Source organism: Emydura macquarii, unplaced genomic scaffold, assembly GCF_026122565.2.
Source record: "Emydura macquarii macquarii isolate MOO-44397 ecotype Brisbane River unplaced genomic scaffold, CSIRO-AGI_Emac_v2 contig_3692, whole genome shotgun sequence".
Lineage (NCBI taxonomy): Eukaryota > Metazoa > Chordata > Testudines > Chelidae > Emydura > Emydura macquarii.
This window is the reverse complement of record NW_027133829.1, coordinates 9,118,190-9,140,479: the sequence shown is the minus strand read 5'-3', so window position 1 is coordinate 9,140,479 and position 22,290 is coordinate 9,118,190. Positions and strand designations below refer to the sequence as shown.

Below are 22,290 nucleotides of genomic sequence, written 5' to 3'. Positions count from 1 at the left end.
AAAATGTCCAGAGCACAAAACATGATGCCTTAAAAAGGTACAGGAGGGTGTGTAATAAAAGGCAGCGTGGTCTAGTAGTTAAAGCATAGGACTATAGAGTTGGTAGACCTGGGTTCTCGTCTCAGCTGTGCAAGACTTGGACAGTACTTACGCTCTCTGTGTGTGTTTGTGTAATTTAGAATTAATACTCATGTGCCTCACTAGTGTCTTGAGAAATCTGATTCATGTTTTTAAATGCTTTGAGAGCCTTGTGTAGAAGGTGTTATATCGTTCTATTTTAAAAATGTAATGTCAGTAATTTACGTGTCTCTCTTTTTAATTTTAGGACAAGGAAACCTGCATGGGTATCAACAATCAAAGTTATATATGTGAAACAGGGCACTGTTGTGGACAGTCCCAGTGTTGCAACTACTACTATGAACTCTGGTGTAAGTCCTTCCTTTTTTTATAGACTCCCTTCGTAATTTGCATGACAGTGAGCCTTTATCCCTCTTCTGGGTTCCCTTCTGAAATTCCTTTTGTGTGTTGCCATCCAGTTGTACCACAGCAGTACAGCTGGATCCCTGCTTTGGGCTGGGCTAGTGTGGTAGGGGCAACTAGGACCTGGTTATGGCATCTTTGGGTGTAATGGCAATGGTACTTCCTACCAACAGCCATGACTGAGCACTTGGAGTTTGCAACAAAAAAACTTTTCCCATTTGGCTCAGGCAGTTGTTTCAAAGACAAGCACAGCCAAGCTGGTTCTTGTTGGAATAAAAATGATGTATTTACTTTTTTAGAGTTCTCACTAAAAGCTAGATGCTCTCTTAAGTTTTTGTTTTTTGTTTTTTGTTTTTAATTGCCTGCTGGGGCAACTCCATGGTACAGTTCCACAAACTCAGCAGAAGAATTAATTCAGGTTATTTTATCTTTCATTATTTTAGGCTGTCTGCACACAGAAGTGCCACACTGGGTTGGTTTATATTTGATTCACTTTGTTTATAAGGTTTTCTTAAGCACCAGGACTAGAAATTTCATCTTTTTTTTAAAAAAAAGTAAGTTCAGATTTGGAGCACAGTTCCTCTGGTGAGGAATGGATTCTGGGCAGGTTCCATGGATGTAGAGTAGGTATGTGGGGCCCTGATTTTAATGTACACCATTGTCTACACTCCCTGCTAGCTCAGTTTCTTACCTCAAGCCTGGAAGGAACTGAGATCACCAATATTTCATCTTTGAAGTGATTCAGAGGACAGGATTCCTTAACGTTGCAAGTATATCTGCGATTCACAAGGACCGGAGATGTCAGATATAGAGTATGTTTACACTTAAACCGCTACAACGGCGCAACTCTGCTGTAGCACTTCAGTGTAGACACTACCTATGCTAACAGAAAGGGTTCTACCATCAGCATACGTAATCCACCCAGCCAAGAGGCAGTGGCTAGATAAATAGAATTATCGCATTGACCTAGTGCTGTCTATATGGGAGGTCAGGATAGCATAGCTATATCTCTGAGGTGTGGATTTTTCACACCCCTGAGAGACATCGCTATGCCAATGTAAGGTCCGTGTGTAAACTAGCCCATTGCTGGAGGGCACCAAACAGAGAGAGAGGCTGATTCCGGTTAGCAGGATTCTTATCAAAAGTGAAGGGAGGCTCAAAGGACAGGAAGTAAGTACAATTCCTCCATCTTATACAACCCCAGAATTGGGGTGGTGATATTCTGGATATTTCTATAATGCTAAGGGGGTGGGTAGAAGGGGGAGCCTGAGCACAAGCACCTTGGAACTATTGTGAACTGATCACCCATCTATAATGTGCTGTTACGGTTTATCAGCACACCCTGTTATCTTGTTGCTTTTATGTAACTTCTACATACTGCTTAATCCCTCTGATACTGGCAGGCTCAATTTGCCACTGTGAGATACTTACGTAAAATGTACTAACACGAACATCAGGATCTCTCCAGGTGCAACGGCCGTGATGCTTCGTCCTTTGGAAATTTGCTGGACCTAAATTTTGCAACAAGGCCCTTGAATACAGCTGCTCTTTGGAGGAAATGTGGAAATCATGAGGCAGCTTCCTATACACTTTAAAATAGAGATTTATTGAAGTGAAAATGAACAATGCAATCAGCACAGTAGCCCCTACATAATTTTTTTAGTATTCAACTCAGTTTATTTTATACTGTCCTGACATTGTCAGTATGCTACAGTTCTTTGCATTGACAATGCCTAGCTCAGTGGTCCCCAAACTTTTGTGGTCATGCCTCACTTACCTGGTCTGCCCCCCCAGTAGCTGCAACCAGGAGCGGGGCCAGAAGTTGGTGCCTGAGCTGTAGCTGGGGTGGGGGCTGGAACTTCAGCCATGGGGGGCAGGGCCGGGAATGGGACCGCAGAGCAGCGAACAGAACTGGGGCCGGCCAGGAGCACGGCATTGGGGACTGGGATGCGGCCAGGCATAGGATGCGGGGAGCCGAGGCTGGAGTTTGAGGGCCTCTGGCCTAGCTGCATCATAAAAGCAGTCAGGGGAAAACTGGAGATTGTGGTAGCTGGGAACCAAATGTTTGGCTGGGGAAAGTAAGGAAGGCAATTGGAGATTATGGGATGCGTAAACTCATTAACTGGATAGATCCGCTAAAGTGTTCATCAGGAGAATAACTAACAATATAGGGATTCAAACTGGCTTTTTTAGATTTGAGTCCTTGCCCAATTTATCTCAATGGGGCAGCTCCTGCCTCAGAGCTGTTTTTTCAGGCTGTGTGCAGACCCAGGCAGATATTTTCAAGGGTTTCTTTGCATCCGTGAGAACTAGAAACTTTTTTTTTTTTTTAAATGAAAGTTCTGATTTTGGAGCCCAGCTCCACATTTGCAGACTTCACCCATTGCCACAGAAATCACAGAACATGCAGGGTCCTGAGATCCTTCAAGATGAAGGGTGCTATATAAATGTAAATGATTCATTATTGTTATGGGCAGTTGAAATGACCATGTGGAAAAGCGGTGGAAGTGATGCCCAGTGTTGGTCCCAGGATGTTAGAAAGACAAGGTGGGTGAGGTAATATCTTTTATTGGACCAAATTCTGCTGTTTGAAAGAGACAAGCGTTCCAGCTCTGTGTAAGCTTGTCACTCTCATATGGAAAGCAGCAGCCATAATGTGCATGGCAATAGCTTTGCTCTTTACACAGCAGGTGTGGGGACTCGCAGTAATAATTTTGACTAATGAATGGTTAAATTGACCTCTTAAGTTGTGGTTGCTTGCTTTATGCTCATTGCAAATTTTGGTAAAGCTTTGGATGTTAACCAGTGCAGTTCATATACTGAAATAGCTGTAGAGAACTTGCAACTCATATTGACCTTTTCAGGACCCCAGCACCCTTATGCATTTGAAAACTAGTTCCATGCCTTTTTGCCAGTCTTGCTGAGACAAATCCTTGAGTTATTGACCATAGTGCCTTGGGGAAGGGGGTGGTAGGAGAGGATGTTGTTTGGAATGAAAAGAACCTTAGTTCCTGGCCGGACGTGCCTCCTGTTATATGATCCCGTCTTGGGGGCAATGGGAAAGGTTCCTGTAAACAGGTTCTCTTTCCCTTTTCAAGAGTTGGAGAGAGGCTTGGTTTAGAAATCAGAGGGTCTGAAAAATCCTAGAAATAACTGAGAGATATGCAGTATTATGAACCAATTACAGGAGATGATGGTGTGTGTGTGGGGGGGGGGGAGGGGGAAGGAATAGGAAGCAAAATCATGGTATTATTTTGTTAAGAGGTGGAGTGGAGGAAATAAAAAACATGATATATCAAGCAGGTGGACAAGCTGGTGTTTAAAATTAGATAGCAGCTTGGTCCAGATTCCCCACCCACCTCTTATTAAAACAAAATTTGAACGAGTTGGTGCCAAAAAATATAGCTATACAGTATGAATTATCTGTTGCTAAGCACAAGCTGCAATCAGGATTGAAAGCTGATAGGAGAAAATGAAATGGAGAATGTCACTTTGAATAGCGCCTTCCTTTCTTTTAGATGAGGATTTGAAATGGAGAGAACACCAACATCGCAGAGGGGTTGAGTTGCCTTAATGAATGTTTTTAAAGTGCTTTTGGAAGCCACAGATGGGAGGCACTGTCAAAGTGGTAAATAGGAAGAGTGCAGTAACCACTATAAATAGGTTGTTAACAATTTCCATTCTAATCCCGTTTTCATTTGCTCATAATTTGCTGGAAATTTCTGAGCTTGGCCTTTGTCCAAAGGTGACGTTTTTGAAGCCAAACTGGTTGTCATCTTCGAGCATGGAGAAAGGAGGTAAAGGATACACATGAGGTAGTTACCTCCATTTTACAGATGAGAAAGTTGAGGCTCAAAAGTTGTGACCTGCCCAAAGTAAAAGAGAAATTTATAGCAGCATTGGGAACCAAATCCACGTCTCCTGACACCTCTTCTTGTCTTTTTACCACAAGACCATCCTCAATAGCTATTGGTCATTGAGTCAATGAAATCAAACACTATATTGGTCTTGGGACCAATCTTATTTAACATTTTCATTAATGATCTTGGCACAAAAAGTGGGAGTGTGCTAATGATATTTGCAGATGACACAAAGTTGGAAGGTATTGCCAATACAGAGGACCAGAAAATCATAAAATTTGTATAACCTTGAAAACTGGAGTAATAGAAATGGGATGACATTTAATAGTGCAAAGTAACACATTTAGGGAATAAAAACAAGAATTTTTGCTGTAAGCTGGGGACTTAGTTGGAAATGACAGAGGGGAAATATCTGGGTGTATTGGTTGATCGTATGGTGACTATGAGCCACCAATGTCATGTGGCCATGAATAAGACTAATGCAATCCTAATATGCATCAGGCAAGATATTGCCAGTAGAGATAGGGGATGTGTTATTACCATTGTACAAGGCACTGGTGAGACCTCATCTGAATACTGTGTGCAGTTCTGGTCTCTCACGTTTAAGAAAGATGAATTCAAAGTGGAAGAGGTGCAGAGAAGGCCACTAGGATGATGTGAGGAATGGGGAGCCTGCCTTTCAAGAGAACACTTAAGGAGCTTGGCTTGTTTAGCCTGACAAAAGAAAGGATGAAGGAGATCTGATTGTTCTGTATAAATACGTCAGAGGCATAAATACCAGGGAGGGAGAGGAGTTATTTAAGTTAAGAGCCAATGTTGGCACAAGAACAAATGGATATAAACTGGTCATCAACAAGTTTAGGCTTCAATTAAACAAAGGTTTCTAACAATCAGAGGAGTGAAGTTCTGGAACAGCCTTCCAAGTGGAGTAGTAGGGGCAAAAAAATCTAACTTGTTTCAAAACTGAGTTTGTTTATGGAGGCTGTCTATGATGGGATATGGCCGATCCGTGACTATTAGCAAATGTGTCCAATAGCCAGAGATGGGACACTAGATGGGAGGGTCTGAGTTACTACAGAGAATTCTTTCTCAGCTGTCTGGCTTGTGGGTCTCACCCACATGCTTGAGATCTATCATATTTTTGATCAAGAAGGAATTTCCCCCAGGTCAGATTGGCAGAGACCCTGAGGCATTTTCACTTTCCTGTGCAGTCTGGGGCATGGGTGTTTGAACTAGAGGAAATGGTGGAATCTTTGTAATTTGTCTTTAAATCAAGATTTGAGGAGTTCAGTAACTCAGCCAGAGGTTAGGGGCCTATTACAGGAGTGGGTGGGTGAGGTTCTGGGACAAACAGTCCCTAAAGGGTGTTAAAAAAAAATGTAAGACTGTAGGAAAATACTATACATTGGAAGAATAATCTGTCATTGTGTCAAGAATGTATCCTAACATGTGCACAATTAGTGGAGTTAGGTTGCGTGTACAATCTTAATTTCGGCATTTTGTGGTTTTTGAGTGCTTAACTGAGTAGCTATAGAGTTTTACTGTCAGTTTTATTCTGTGTAACTTTTTATATAAATAGGTGCTCGGTGAGTAAGAATTCTTGCAGTTAGTTTTATTTCTAGATCTACATTCTAAATTTTCCCTTTCACTTGCCTCTGCTGATTTTATCCCTTAGCAGTGATATCGATCACCTCAATTCTGAAAGAAAAAGTCATCTTTAATTTGCAGGCACTTGGAGAAGAATTATAAATGAAAAACATTCTCCATTCGCAGACAGCACAGTTTATATTATTGCTGTTTTGAACCATGTTCTCACTTATCCTTTGCATGCATTCCATGGTACCTTGAAAAAACTTTTTTCCCAAATCCTTAGCCAGGATATTTTTGTAGAGACCCTGTTAGTTTCTAAAACTTTCACAACTGTTGCAACATGTCCATATTCCAGGGAGGATTTGTAACTGAAATTCATTTCCAAGAGTTTTAGTCTCCCATTCCCTTAACAGCAAAATAATGTCCCGATCTATCCTCTTTGTTTTCCCCACCAGCTGTCCTTCAGCATAACTGTGTCAGTTTTCCTACAGAGGTTTGTCCTACACTTTACCTTTCTTTCAGCTTCTGACCTGGTTTGGTTCTCCTAGTCTCTACCTTCTATAAGCTCTGCTGCTTCAGTATCAGCTGGTGTTTCAATCCACTGCTGCCATTTAGTAACCTAGACTAACATAGAGAAGGAGAAGTTAAGCAAAAAAAATTGTCACTGAAAAAAATGTTTCAGAAATTTTCTTACCATTTATAGCCAATTTCAGAAGATAAATATTTGGCAAAATCATCTTAGGCTGTTTAATGTAGCTAGGTGTAAGAGTCACAGATAGAAGGTTAAAGGAGGAAAGATACAGTACAGAGGCCTTGGCCCTCTTTACTGATTGCTTTTTTGTATAGGAGCAGCAACAGTCTTGCCTGGTCTGGGCTATTACAGTCTCTTTTATGTCTTAAACATCAAGGAAAGGCAGGACAGCTCCTTAGTAATCCTTCCTAGGGTGTGTCTACATTGTAGTTAGACACCCGTAGCTGGCCCATTCCAGCTGACTCAGGCTAAGGGGCTCAGGTTAAGGGGATGTTTAGTTGCAGTGTAGATGTTCAGGCTTGCGCTGCAGCCCAAGCTCTGGGACCCTCCCACCTCACAGGGTCCTAGAGCCCGGACTCCATCCCGAGCCTGAATGTCTACATTGTAACTAAACATCCCCTTAGCTCAAGTCCGGCTAGCCTGAGTCAGCTGGCGTGGGCCAGCTGCTGGTTTTTAATTGCAGTCTAGACACATCCTCAGTGATCATTTTACCTCCGACCTTCTTCTTCACCTCTCACCACTTTGGTTTGCTGGTGAAAATATAGTTGTGCAGCTGGTTCTCCAATGATCTGGACATGTTCTGAAACTTGATGTTCACCTTGGATTCTTTTGAGGCCATTAGTTAACTTTCCATTTGTATTCTACTAACATCAGAGACAAATTGTCCTAGGCTGGTCCTCACTGAACCCCTAGCGTTGTTGTTTAATCTGGAGCACAAAGAAGTTATTTATCTCTAGGTAGTCTTTCCTGAGGACAGAGCAAGCATTTGCTGCCTTACATTGACTCTAGTTGAAAGATGGGAGAGCTTCAAGCAAGGATGTTCAGAACCATATATTATGTCTCCTCAGGTTTTATAGAGTAGTTGCATCGTGTGTATGCACCACCATCCAGGAGCTAAGAATGAGCTGCAGTTAAATTCCATCATCACATGTTCAAGTCAGCAGTTCTGAGGGCAAATGAACAAGGATTGGAGTTTTTAGAGATGTTTCCTCTGGGCCTTCTCTAACCATTCCCGCTCTACAAATATTTACTACATTTAGCAGCTTCTACCATTGTCTGATAACTTCTATAGTCAGTAGCCTCATAATCAAATAAAAGCTTCTTAAGGGACAGCACTGATTTGGAGCAGCCTCTTCTCTGAAACGGCCGGGTATTGACATGGCCTTTGAGATCAGAGATAGCATCAGGAAGAGAGATCCTGCAAAACTCCATTGCAGCAAGATTGCAACATTGATTAAAGTGGTCTCCCATTCTTGGGTGAAAAAATGTTGACCCTTCAACTAGCTTTTATTCAAGCATCTTAGAGGAAAGACATCTGTCAGTCAGTGAAACTGTCCTACTCCCCCTCCTGGTTGGATCAGATATTGTCATGTCAGGACCATTACCCAATGTGCTTGTCAGACAGAGAAGTACTTCGCAGTGTATTTTGGCTTGGCTTTAGTGAGTTTCTTGCCAACAGAGCAGTGGCATTTACCCAAGTATACTGTGATCTCTAGGGCAGATTATTCTGTTCCTACCCTTCCAGCATGAACATGAAAGAAAACATGTTTTCCATTTTGCACTGGATAAAAGGAGCTTCCCTCAATGAGATCTTTGCTTGGAATGTTGCCATTGGTTGACGTGGTATTTATGCCTCCTGTTGTCACACAGAAAACTACCTCCTCCTCCCTCTTGGTGAAATGTTATAGGCTAGGCTTTTTTAAGTCTGGGCAACTCCAGAGCCATTGGTCCAGAATATTGTACAGGGAATGATGACTCAGAAATGTACCTTTTGTGCCTGAACTGGCATGCTTCTGTTACTAGTAGGAAGTGTTCTCAGTGAGCAGTAGTTTGACGTGGTTACTATTTCCCAGGATGAGAGGGTTTACCATCTCATCCCTGATTTATATCTCCAAAGACAGATATATCGTAGAAAAGGGTTTGACTGTACTGGGAACAGACCTTCCACCAAAGAAAATCCTAGTACAAGATAGCTCCTGTTCTGGCTGCCTTAAGCTCAGCATTCATACTGTTGTTACTGGGACAGTGTGGGTTTGATGCTGTGCATGGAGCTGGTGTCATTGTTTAAATATCTTTTCATAAAAGCTTTTGATGCTATGTGCCACAGAGCTTTTGTGGGAAAGCTTAACTCCCTGGCTGTTCCTCTGATGCAATAAACACTTTCTGATTGCATCACTATCAGCCTATTGCCATGTCCTCCGTAGAACTTGTTGTTGATATAAATGTGTCTCAGAAGTAGATCTTTTTTGAGATGGGGATAGCTTCTACTTTTGACTTTTTAGTGAACTGAGAAACGTTCAGAAACTTCCATTACTTTGATAATTCCCCTGTACATCTTTTTAACCAAGAACATGAACCAATATGTCACTTCTGTCTGCGTGAAAGATCTGGATGCCATCAACTAATAGGCCAAGAAGCGATTGGTCATTCTTACAAAGAAGGCACTTTCCATCTCAGGGTAGCCTGATGCCTGCCTGCTTTTTTATCACCTTCCCTGGAATGATCATTTTGCTCAGCCCAAAATGAAGCCAGCAAGTATCTTCCACACGGGAGGTAGAAAGTTGTTAAAACACGTCAGGGAAAGATTTTCAAAGGCACGGAGAGCAGTTAGGTGCCCTGCTCGTATTGACTTGCAGTGGGAGTTGGGTGCCAAACTTCTGTTTTGCCTTTGAATATCTCCCCCACTGTTGGTATGAGGTAGACTTTCTGCCTGCTTTCTGCAAGCCCTTTATTTATTCCCTACAGAAATATGTTTTTGTCCTGTGCAAAATGGAAAACACATTTTCTTTCATGTTGTTGTTCCAAGGGTAGGAAACAAAATGTAGGCCATGCTTACAGGATTGGATGTTGTTCTAAAATATCTGCTCTAGGAATTATTTTGGGGATTATTCTGTGGCCTGTGTTATACAGAAGGTCAGACTATATGATCACCGTGGTCCTTCTGGCCTTGGAATCTATGAATGTTACTCCAGATTAGGAGTGCAGCTTCTGCGACTATGCTCAGCCATGCTTTGCCGGCTCTGGATCACCACCAGTAGATCGTCCCCTCACCATTTTTCATCTCTGTGGATTTCCTGTTAATTGCTGTTTGGCCAGTCTTGAGTAGGTGACTTTGGAACTCCACCTCCAGAAAGAACTAACATCCTAGTCTGTGCATGATATTTTCAATGTATCAGTAATGGACACTTTTGCACTTAGCCTTATAGTCATATCTTCACTTCAAATAAATGATTGCAATAAATGTTTTTGCTATGTTTTAAGACTTTTATGGCCTGCAACTTTAACATCTTGCACTGTGATCCTCTCATCTAACATGCTATTCTGTCTTGGGCTGAGTCAGTAATTGGGGCAAGGGGCGGAACTACCTATGAATACATATAAAATGCAAGAAGTGTTGGTGGTCAGTGAACCAGTCCCTCTACATGGTGTTTGCTGGCTCTGGTTCTCGAAATTCACATGAAGAATATAGCAGAAATCCCGACCACTTGTAGTCATGAAGAATCCCATGAATTTTTCCATACAAATAGGGTGTATTATGCCTGGTGTCTTGGCCAGACAACAATCCAATTAATTATGTTCTGCCTACATAAAAGTCCACCTGTAGTTTCAGTGGAATCCAGCATTAATTTGCTGTCCTGAACTGTTGTGTGGTATTGCTGTGCCTTATACAGTTGCCACACTTCACCGCAGAGGTGACTGTGCTTTGCTTGAGTCCTCCATGCAAGCTTGTGTATCAGTTTATCTTGTAAAGCACTTTGGGACCCTTTGAAACCAGACTGATACAGAAATATTTTTTGTATCTGGTGTACGAAGATGTGGGTGGGGACAGTTATTCCCAATAGAAGAATTCTGCTGTCACAGCTGCAATTGCTTTAACAGTGGCATCTCTCCAGCACATCTTAACTGAACATGCACAGTTTACCAGTACATGAATAATTATTGGGGAAATTAACTGAAAAAATGTACTAACGTAATCTGCTTTTGTGTTTATTTTAACAAGCCTGCAGTAGTTGGGAAAGGATGGGTGTAATTCACAGCTGTTTTTTGATGACCAGAAAGTCTGGATGACTTTCTCCACATCTCTTGCCTCCTTTCCTTTTTTCCTTTCTTCTTGAGGTTAAATACAGAAAGGTGAGTAAATGAAATCTGAGTGTGCTTTGGTGCTGGCTCCATAATGATGCTATGTGAAAGACCTGATTTTAGTGACTGGCTTCTCACTTCCTAGTCTAGCCAGAGCTTGAGTGAGTGGATAGCATATCTTTCAAGAGGAGAACTGTCTGTTCATCTTCAGCCAGAAAGGTGCTGATGGTGGAGATTGGAGTGGGGCAGTCCTCAGTACTCTGGATAAGGGACTCTTTGGAATGGGACTGGCTGGAGAAGAGAGAGATGCCAAAATTCTGACATCAGGATGGAAGGGCGAGTGCGTCAGGCATTCCTTGTTGCTCTGGTTGCACAAAAGTTCACATTCTTTTCTCCAACCCTTACAGTAAATAAGCCAGGCAGAGTGGACTAGCTAGAAAAACTGCACGGGAGCATTACATTTGACTTACCTACAGATCTTGGGAGATGGAGTACTTATAAAACATTAACACTTTTGAGCACAAGATAGAGTTCTCTCCCTTAGGAAAATTGATTGCGTAATGGAAGGAGAGAGCCAGCACTTCAGTTTGCTTGGCCAAAACAGATCAGGAATTTGGTTGATTTGTGTATCTCACTGTGTTAAGACAAGTTGCCGTTCTAAGAGCTTGGAGGCACAGTAGATTGTATTTGTTTGTTTGAACTGAGTACAGTGAAATTATTCAAGGTTAGTGGTGTGGGTGCACTGCTTTCTGTCTTGGGTTTGGAATGAAATTCCTAAGTCTTTCATCCTTTCCCTCCCCAACCTTCTAAAAACTAATATGCTGCTTTTTTTCAGGAGTGGGCCTCTTGATTGTCATACTTTTTTCAATTATTAATACAACTTTATGCTTGGAGAAAATAATGTTGTTATAATGTATAATTACAGCATTGGAAATGGGTTTTAGTGACAATATGTATTGTGTGAGAAAGAGAGTATAACAGAAGATTGCAAAGGTCCCCATTAAAAGGAAAATCTTGTTGCAACCTTAACTATCCAGATGCTCTCAGCACCTATATATTTGTACAGGGACACTGCTGGGTAACTTAGGCCAAAAGTTAAGTTTAAAAAAAAACCCTCAGAGATCAATCTGAACCAAACACCCCTAAATGTGGCTAAGGGAACCGTAATCCTAACCTGAATATGAATATTGCAGCTATGTAAAACAAATATTTCTAGAAATATTTTCCTGTTGTGGAATGTTTGGGTTTGGTTTGATTTTACTTTTTGGATGGAGTTGGGTAAAAAGTGTTCTTAAAATTCCCTTGTGAAAAAGCATTGTGCCATTGTACTAATGGACAAAAAACAGAAAGTTTGAACAGTTGACTTTACTTTGTCCAAATGAGAGAAATGAAAGCAGTGACCACAAAGAGTGGAAAACACTTGTTTTGTTTTAAGTTTCGCTTTGGATTATCAAAGGTGCTGGACTCCAAAAGGAAATTTGGTTTATGTTTGAGAAAATTATATATAAGTACAATAATTTCTCACCAAAATACTGTTACTTCACTGTTACACACATGCACAGGAAAGCAAACAAAAGCAAAATACATAAAAACAAACTTCACCTCTCACTGTTTTTTGGGATTGTATGGAGTTCTTTAGTGTTCTGATTAAGGCTGTAAAAAAAAAAAAAATAATGGTGGTTTCTTGGTTCAGAAGTTGCAGCCACACTTGAAGTTTTGCTGCAGTTGGTTCAAATAGGATTGCGGGGCCTTCAGGACGGAGTTGGCTGCAGGGTCCTTTACCCTCCAACATGGGATGGGTGCGCTCCTCCCTACCCCACGCCCCCCCATTCCTAAGGGTATGTCTACACTCAGACTGAAGTCTATTTACTTTTAAAATTAGGCGGGTAAAAGTCGATTTAAAGTCGCAGGAGCGTGATCACACCACGCTCCTTGCGCCAGGCTCTTGCATCCCCACTTGCCATGCTTAGGTCGACATTCAGAGCAGTGCACCATGGGTAACTATCCCACAGTGCAAGTAGCTGCAGAGGCTTTTTGGAAGCTTGTCGTCCTCCCATGATGCAGTGTGCTCTCTCCTCCTCCTTTCTTGTCTCAAACACACTGCTTTTTCGTGCTGTTTTTCTATGTCGCGCGCATATTGTTGCCGGAAAGACATGGAGCCTGCTCAGCTCTGCACTATCATTGTGAGCATCACAAATACCTCACGACTTATCCTGCAGTATTTTCAAAGGCGAGAGAGGAACCGCAGCATGGAAAATAGCAATGTTACTGCAGCCGCCCTGCTACAAGCCATGGAGTGGAACAATTCCCGTTTGCTGCAGGCTGTCGCGCATCATCTTCAGTCCCTGGAGTGCCAGTTCTGGTCCCGAGAAATAAGCACAGATTGGTGGGATCACATCGTTATGAAGGTGTGGGATGATGAGCAGTGGCTGCAGAACTTTCATATGCGAAGGGCCACTTTGTTTGAACTTTGCAGGGAGCTGTCCCCAGCCCTGAAGCATGTGAATATTCACTTGAGACCCGCTCTGATAATGGAGAAGCGAGTGGCCATCGCTCTGTGGAAGCTGGCAACCCCAGACTGCTACCTGTCAGTTGGGAATCAATTCGGAGTCGGTAAATCCACCACTGGAGCTGCTGTGATGCAAGTGTGCAGGGCCATCAATAGGCTATTGCTAAGAAGGGTAGTGACTTTGGGAAATGTGCAGGACATACTGGACGGGTTTGCTGCAATGGGGTTCCCAATCTGTGGGGGGCAGTAGATGGCATGCATATCCCTATCCTAGCACCTGACCACCTTGCCACAGAGTACATAAACCGGAAGGGATACTTCTCAGTGGTATTGCAGGCCCTTGTGGATCACAGGGGATGTTTCACCGACATCAATGTGGGGTGGTCTGGAAAGTTGCATGACGCACGCACCTTTAGGAACTCTGGTCTGTTCAATAAGATGCAGGCGGGCACTTTTTTCCCTGACCAAAAAATAAACATTGGCGATGTGGAAATGCCAATAGTGATCCTGGGGGATTGCTCCCTTGGCTAAAGAAGCCAGGCACCTGGACAGCGAGAAGGAGCGTTTCGATAACAGGCTCAGCAAGTGCAGAATGGTGGTGGAATGTGCATTTGGCCGTTTAAAAGCCAGATGGAGATGTCGGCTTACTAGGCTTGACATCAGTGAAAAGAACATCCCATCAGTTATCTCTGCGTGCTGTGTGCTCCATAATTTATGTGAAACGAAGGGGGGAAAGTTTCCCCCAGGGTTGGGCCGTGAAGGCTGATAGGCTAGCTGCAAATTTTGAGCAGCCAGATTCCAGTGCTACGCTCAGAGCCAACCGTGGAGTGTTTTGGCTTCAGGAAGATTTGAAAAACCGGTTTTGCAATGAACTGCAGTAATGTATGTCTGTGCTGTGCCTTTATTTCCCATCCCCCACCCTTGCTCCAGCGAGCCCCCTCCCCTTCTCTCCCTGTCCAAGCTATGAATGAATAAAGACAGATGTTTTTTAATGCTACAAAGTTTTATTTGTGACCCATTTTAATGGAGGGAAAGGAGGATAACTTTACATTGTAAAGTGTCACTGTGAAAGCAACTGTGGTTGCGTGCAGTTCTTAAAGGGGCCGTCACGTCCTTCTGCTCACCTCCACTGGTGTGGCGTGCAGCACGTATTGCACCCTGCTCAGTCTCCTCCTAAACTGTTTAAGGTGGGGGCTGATAAAGCAGTAGGCAGTGGAGCATTTTGGAGGGGCTGTAGAGGTAGTCTGCCCTACCGCTGCTCTTCCTGGAGCTCTACCAGACACCTCAGCATGTCGGACTGATCCCTCATAATATGCAACATCTCCTGTTACGTATCATGCTCCTGCACTGATCTTCTGTGTTCCATGTCCATGTCTAGTTTTTCAGACACGGACATCCTCCAGGCTCTGAGCTCTGTGTCAGCAGCCGCGGAGGCATTCATTAGTTCACTGAACATGTCATCCCGCATTTTTTTCCCCCCGCTTCCTAATCTGGGAAAATCTTTTCAGCTGGAGTTCGGCAAGGGGCTCGGAAGGCGGAAGTGTCTACTCTTAAGATACAAAGTTGCCATTGTTAGCTGACCCAAAGTAGTAAAGGAAATGTTACAATGTAAAAAGTACTCCCCTTCATGTTCTCAAGGCTAAGCCAGACCCGCATTCCATTCCCTACATCTCAGAAGGGTCGAACTGGTGTTACAGACATGGTAAGCAAGGGGCCCTTGCACCTGTTATAGAGAAGCTTCATTAGCACTAAAATCCACAATCCACACTTGAGCAAGGAGAGGGATCACCAGCTCCCTTGTAACGTGCCAAAGACCGGTTTGGGAGGAGGTGGGCAGAACGGATTAGAGGCCACTATGGGTTAATTGTAGCGGCAGAAAACATAGAGCAACCAGTGTCCCGACCCATAATGCCAGGGACCCCGTCCATGCCAGAGGAATAAAATGGAGTGACTGTATTGGTCGGGTACTTTAAACTTGCGCCACCTTCCCTGTGTGACCATGTGTGATATCAGTCTCCTGAGGGTAACGCAGACGGAAAGTGAAGATTTGCTGCAATCATCGGGGTACAGGCTTGGCCCTTCTGCTGCTGTGCTGTGTTCCGCGATAATGCCTGCTCATTTAATAGCAGAGTGGCGGGGAAAAGTATCCTACCATGGTGGAAGAAATAAGGCTGCTGTCCCCAGAAACCATCTGCAAAGGTTAACAGATTACCTACATGAAAGTTTCCTTGAGATATCCACGGAGGATTCTTGGAGCATACCTCTGCACATAAATAGTCTGTTCCGGGAGTAACCCTCTACTGAAGTTTGCCACCACACAGTAAGATCCTCCCCTCAAAAACACATACTCCTTTTAAGAAGCTGGACCGGAAACATAACTGCAAAAAAAAAAAAAAAAAAAGAAAAAAAGGAGATTTGCCACACACACTCACCAGATGTGCCTTCCCCTGCATCTCGATCAGTCCCGCTGTCTTATGTGTGGCTGGACTGCTCGGGGTAATGAACAGGTCCTGGGTCTCAGAGAATGGATATCCCGGGCTCCTGCACCCTGCTCTCTTAGTCCTCATCCTCCTCGTCCACAGAGTCCTCCTTATTCGTCCTGGACTGGGATTCTTCAGAGATATTGATACTGTGTGGTGGCACAGTGGTGGGGTCACTGCCGAGAATTGCATGCAGCTCCTCGTAAAAGCAGCATGTTTCGGGCGAGGAGCCAGCACGGCTTTTAACTTCCCTAGTTTCCTGATAAGCCCGCCTCAGCTCTTTGATCTTAACGGGGCTTGAGGGGAGGAACTATTTCCTGTTTACGTGGCCACGTTACAGCAGAGCATGAATGTCCAGAGCGGTCACAACGGGGCATTATGGGATACCTCCCAGAGGCCAATGGCGTTGATTTATGTTGCGCTCTGCCTACACTGTGGCAAATCCGACCCGTGGAATTCAAATTCAGCGCTACGCCACCTGCAGAGGTGGTTTTATTAGGTCGACTTTTACCGCGCTTTAGATTGACGGAACTTACATGCCAATGGAGACGCATACTTTAAGGGGTCGACCTAAGCGGCATTATGTCACCTCTATTGCCAGTGTAGACCAGGCCGAACATCTGGAGAGATCTATCCCACAGGGTTTTATTTCCAGTTAGGTCTTTGGAGACATTTGGTTGTCATCGGGTACATGCCAATCTTTTCTGAATTCAATAGCTAATTTTTCAGCCTGTGCAATTAAAGGATACAAAATAAAGTTATGACATGCTATGCTAGTGTTCTGTTGCCTGCTTCATGCTTACTTCTGTCATGGGAAAAGATCTGCTTTTTGTGAACAACTCAATTCACCCCCATTCCTTTAATACCCAGGGCAGGGTGGGGAGGTCTGAAACTCTGCACCCTACCGTTGCCCTCTCCTCCCCCCAGAGATCCCAGGGGGCGGACACTGCTGTGGCTCCCTTATTCGAGCCCAGTGCCATGCAGGAGGCACACAAGCCCTAGTCCCGCCCCACCCGGCTCTTCTCGCTGCCTCCCCGATCCCCTCCCTCAGTGCAGCTACAGAAGCTGCTGCTCATCCAGGGCCCCCACGTGCGGCAGGTCACAACACCACTCGTTCAAATTTGGCCTGCCGCCGCACTTCCCCTGTCATGACAGAGGGTGAGTTTGAGTGGCATTGCAAAAAAGTTATGGTGAAGTTGCAGTTAGTATTAAACGTTGCTGTTTCCACAACAAAATTGCAGGATTTTCTTACAGCCTTAATCTTAAATTTAAAAAAAATGTTGTTCCAGATTTACATATTCAGTGATTTACTAACGAGAAATGTTAGTCTCCAGTCATATCAATATCAGACTTGTTCTCTATCCTTAAATGTTAGACTTGCTTTGTAATCTGAGTCCTTCATATACCGGTGCTTGGCTGAGATCTGTCCTTTGAAGGTGAAGTGTCCTTCCGCTCTAGAGTGATCTGTTCTGCTATCATCAGCTCTATGTGGAACCGTATCTTTTGGCTAGAAGAAACATTTCTGATGGGCGAGATGTTTGATAGGAAGCAGGGTGCCTGGACAACGTGGAGCTGTGTCCCCAGCATGCTGGAGTTCTCTCCCAGAACTCTGCTCTTTTGAGTGCTGAAGCACATATAAAATTGCCCGGTTTTCTTTTAGGGTCAATATATCGTTTTGAGCCTGGTTGTAACCTGTATATTTTTTAACCCTACTGTAGCATATAGAACGTCTTCAGAAATTGCAGCATTAGGTTTGCACCTCTCACTGCTTTAAATATAATCCCCGAATCTTCTCCACTGAATCCTGTGTGTATCTCACATTCCCCCTCCCCAGGAAATGAATTGCACTATGAATAACTGGTTCTTTCCTCCCTATTTGTTCACAGGGTTCTGGCTGGTGTGGACTATCATTATCATACTAAGCTGCTGTTGCGTTTGCCATCATCGGCGTGCCAAACACCGCCTGCAGGCACAGCAGCGGCAACACGAGATTAACCTGATTGCTTACCGGGAAGCCCATAACTACTCAGCCCTACCATTTTATTTCCGTATGTACACCATACAGATCTTCCTAGCTATAACAGGGAGCAGGCTGGCTTTTGAAAGAGTAAAGACCAAAGAATTCGCCATGTTGGGTGGGGAGAAGCAGCTGGGTCAGAGGGAGAGGTTGGGGGCTGCTGCTGCCTAACTTGTGGTTTGTGGAGAGGAGGAGGAGGAAAATTCTAGCTGTCTGGAATATTTGGCCCTACTGACTCTGGAAGCAGAACTGGAGCTTCCTAGCTGTCATTGTTCTGCTCCTGGATTATCTGTACTTTTTTCCTGGAGCCACGGAGAGGTTTAAAAAGACCATATTCAGGGGAGCTTGGAGCCATGTTTCTTTGATACTCCTGCTGTGTAACCTATTTTTGCACCTTGTTTGACTGAGGTAAAAGAAGTGGCTTGACAGAGGTTGGTCCCCCAGGGGCCGGGTGGGAATGGTGACTCAGCTGGGATCCTCCTGGTTCCCAAGGCTATACTCTGCCTACTAAAGTATGTTAGGTTTCCCGTGTATTGACAGATTCGTTGTTACTGCATCTGTGAGACCTATACTGGCGGAAAGAGGAGAGAATGCAGTTGCTTGGCATTACTTTAATTGCTCTCATGCATTCTGATATAAGGACATTTCGTTTGAAGTTATACTTTTCAAAGAGTGTTTTGATCAGTTGCTTAACTCAGTCCACGTCAGCCTCTTTGCCTCCTTAAGAAAACCTCTCATCGATTTGTGGGTCCATTCAGTCCGACCCCACCAGAAATACTGAATCCAACATTAAAACAAAATATGGACAAATGTCTTTAAAGTTCTTGTAATAGCTGCCTCCTCTTATATATGCAAAAGGCTTCAGGAGATGAAATCTTTGACTTTGGGAAATATAAACACCAGTGATGATAGAACCCCAGCCAAGCAATCTGTGAAGTCATGTAGTCCGTCTCCTCCAACCAATACGGGATTATTCTCTGGTATAATTTCTAGTGCTATGTCCAGGGTGGTCTTGTAGCGAAAGCATGGGCCTGGGAGTCAAGAAATCTGGATTTTATTCCCAGCTCTGTACAGACTCCCTCTGACCTTGATCTAGTCACTTCTCTCTGTGCTTCAGTTTCCCCCTCTCTAAAATGTGACTGATAATAGTTCCTTCCTCACACAGAGGATGATGCTAACTCATTGTTGCTTGGTTTGGCAGCTGCTATAGATGGGCAAAGTATCATAAATTATGTGAAAGATATTGACCTATTTTAAGTAACACATTTCATGAAATTGCACATGAAATAACTTCTCCTACCTCCCCATTTTAGGATTCTTGCCAAATTATTTACTGCCTCCCTATGAGGAAGTGGTGAACCGACCTCCAACCCCTCCCCCACCATATAGTGCCTTACATCAGCAGTGTCCCCCAGCGGGCAGCAATAGCACAATCCCGGATACTCCAAGAAACCTGCAGCCAGCACAGACAAGTTCTCCAGCAGCAGCAGGTGGCAATAACAGCTGCACTGCCAGCAATGGTTCCCTCAGTGTCCGGGACCCAGAACCCTCCATGACACTGGTTGAACAAGCAGTCACCAAAATGCAGGGTGTCGAGCCAGGTAACTCCAGCACTGGAGCGGAGTTGGAGGAGATGGCCGATCCTGTGTTCTTCCCTGATAAGAATTCCGAGTGCAAGGAGGAACTGCTTAAAGATTACAGCTGTGAAAGCTTAGACCAGAACAATGCTATTCCCGAGGCCAAGGACAAGACACCTGGCAGGCACCGCCGTTTCACTGGCGACTCGGGCATTGAAGTCTGCGTCTGCAACCGGGGCCACCATGACGATGACCTCAAGGAACTTGATGGATTCATCGATGATGCTTTGGATGGGCCCCTGGACTTCTGTGACAGCTGCAGTGGCCGCCCCCACGGGGATGAGGAAGAAGGGCTTTTTAATGCCTCCGAAGAGCAGCACCGTGACCATAGCCACCACCATCTGCCTCGGCAACCGGTGTGTGTCCTCTTGAACACGATAAATGAGCAGGACTCTCCAAACTCTCATACCAATCACTCTCCCAGCTAAAGTGGCGGAGTCGTAAGGGAGAATCGATAAAAGGATTAAAAACAATTTTTTTTTTTAAAAAAAAAAAAGGTGGCGCAACCTTTTTTTCCCTCCCTCTCCCCCAGATGTAATTTTGGGAATATCCCCAAAAGCACTGCTTGGGAGGGTAGGCATCTGCTCCTGATTTTTAAAATCACATCCCTTCTCCTACACACTGTTGGGACTTGTTTCAGAATGAGACCTTTATGAAAATGGGATTTTCTAATGATGATTTTGGTGATGGATTATTATTGTTTGGTTGGTTTTAGTTTTCCAAAACCTGCTGTATCTTGCATTTAATAAAGCTCAGCAAATCTAACCCTGTGAGGATAAGAAAACACAGTACAGCTCCACCCTCCAGGTGTCTTCCTAGAAGCACACAGCTTCTGATAGCACTGGCAGTCAGCAGCCCAAGAGTTATGGTTTGATTTGTGCTCTTGAGAGATTAGAGCTAATCCCTTACTATTTTATTTTAAACTTTCCCCAAACTGATAAATCACTAAATCAGAGCAGTGCTGGAATCTCTGGTGCTTCAGCAACAGGTAGGAGATTCTCCACTTGAAGCTGGTCACTGAAGGACCAGTTTCTTCCAGACGGAATGTTAGTCTATAGCATGCAAGTTACAAAAAGGGTTGCAGATTTTGCCTTTACATGCTTTTTTATTTTTAAGGTAAATATATTCCTTCAACCAATGCCTCTCAGAGCACAGCCGTGACTTAGAATCTAGGCAGCTGGGCTGCCTTTCCAAGTACTGTGGTCTCTCTACATGACATTCAACTTGTGTGCTGCAAAAGCCATGGGTTTTTTTTATTTTTCATTTTATTTTTGTACCTTTAGGGCAACACACTCTAGTTAAGGTGACAAAACAAAAAACAGGGCTGTCTTTGGCCAGTGTGCCTTCCAGTTTCAGTGATGCATGTTGAACAAATGGAGGTGAGAACTCCGTCCGTTGGGAAAGGATTCCTTACAGCGGAGACCTGTGCAGTATTTTTTTTTTTTCTTTTTTGGATCCAAAAGTTTGGTGCGATTCTAACGCTGACCACTTAAAAGAAATGAATGTCTGGGGATTTTTTTTTCCAAGGTGGCAACTGGCTACTGTCTGTGAGCATGTGTGTGTGACTGCAATACATGCCTGCATGTCCTACTGGTAATATTAAACCTGCTGTAAGACTGCAAGAAAATTTACTGTAGCTTTGCTTTAATAAACAGTAGAGTTTTTGTTGATATAACCCGAAGGAAAAAACAAACAGCTGAAACTAACATTCCCTGGAGCATTCCTGTGGAAAAGGGCAGGACTCAGTCTATATATGAAGTGTGCTTGGTTTCCCTCTAGCTTTCCTTCACTTATGGTCGTCTCCATCATTACTATTGTGGGGGAGGAATTGAAACCTGAACGAAGGCATTCAGATTTGATTGATTGAAACCAAAATCAGTTTTAAATAACGTGGAAACAAAAATATAATGCCTTTTCTGATAACTCGTGTGTGTGTGTCTCATTTTGTGAACTAAGAACAAAAATCTGTGTTTAAATTTTACTTGACAACGTTCTTCTGATAACAAATGTGGATTGTTCAAGGTCTCCATGTCTTACCTCTGTACTGAAGATAGCGCATTTTAGTCTATGCTTGTTCATCTGTAATGGGCAACTCTTTTTAAAGGGAAGCCATTTCTCTCTCCTCCCCCAACAGACATGAAGCAGATGTTCACTAGAACTTAGCACTGCCATTTCTGCATTAGGAACAATCTTTCATTGAGATTCATGAAAGCCCGTTCCATGATACGGTGTGCACGTGTGGTTAAATAATACTCCATGGCACATTAATTGTTCTGACTAGCTCTTTGTATAGTTTGCCCAGACTTACAATGACTCTCACAAATAAGGAACAGATAATTTGCAGCAAGACTGGGATTTCCGGTCCCCGCCCTTCCACCAAGGGGAATTGTCACCAGCTGTTGTGCTTGTTGATCATTTCTTCCCTTTGAGGAGAGAACTAGAATGTCATCTGCAGATTGTTCAACTCTCTTCCTCACATGTTTCAAGGAAGCTTAAAAAGCATGTAACAATTTTCATTAAGCAGGATTTTAATAATATTAATCCTAAACCCCCCGCCTTCCCCTTCCTGGATATTTCCTCCCTAAATCCCAAGTGTTGAAGGTGGCCTCGCAAACATTTAGGAGAAAAGCTCCCCTTGTTTGTCTGCCACACTCCCGCCTTTTCAGTTCAAGGATGAGGAAGCTCCCACCTTTTTCAATATTCAAGATCATCTCCAGCAAAAAATGAAAGTGAGCTGATAGTCCTGACACACTTCTAAGGTAAGAAGCAAGCAGTGAAAAGACTTCCCTTGTGCTTGAAAAACCCTTTCAGGTTGTCTTCGTAGATCATAAAGAAGCAAAAAAGGCAGAAACCAATTTTTTTGTCCTTTTCAAACCACCTTTACCC

The 22,290-nt window shown here is 43.7% G+C and overlaps 1 protein-coding gene across 2 annotated transcripts in view; it reads left to right on the top strand.

The window, feature by feature from the left end:
* The window catches only part of WBP1L (WW domain binding protein 1 like), a 76,087-nt gene extending 54,760 nt beyond the window's left edge, over positions 1-21,327 (top strand). For both annotated transcript variants that reach the window (XM_067536961.1, XM_067536962.1), the window contains exons 2-4: positions 326-428; positions 17,637-17,798; positions 19,081-21,327. In XM_067536961.1, the coding sequence (XP_067393062.1) occupies positions 326-428; positions 17,637-17,798; positions 19,081-19,832 (1,017 nt within the window). In that variant the 3' untranslated portion in view covers positions 19,833-21,327. The remainder of the gene's footprint in view (positions 1-325; positions 429-17,636; positions 17,799-19,080) is intronic.
* Positions 21,328-22,290: the final 963 nt, after the last annotated feature.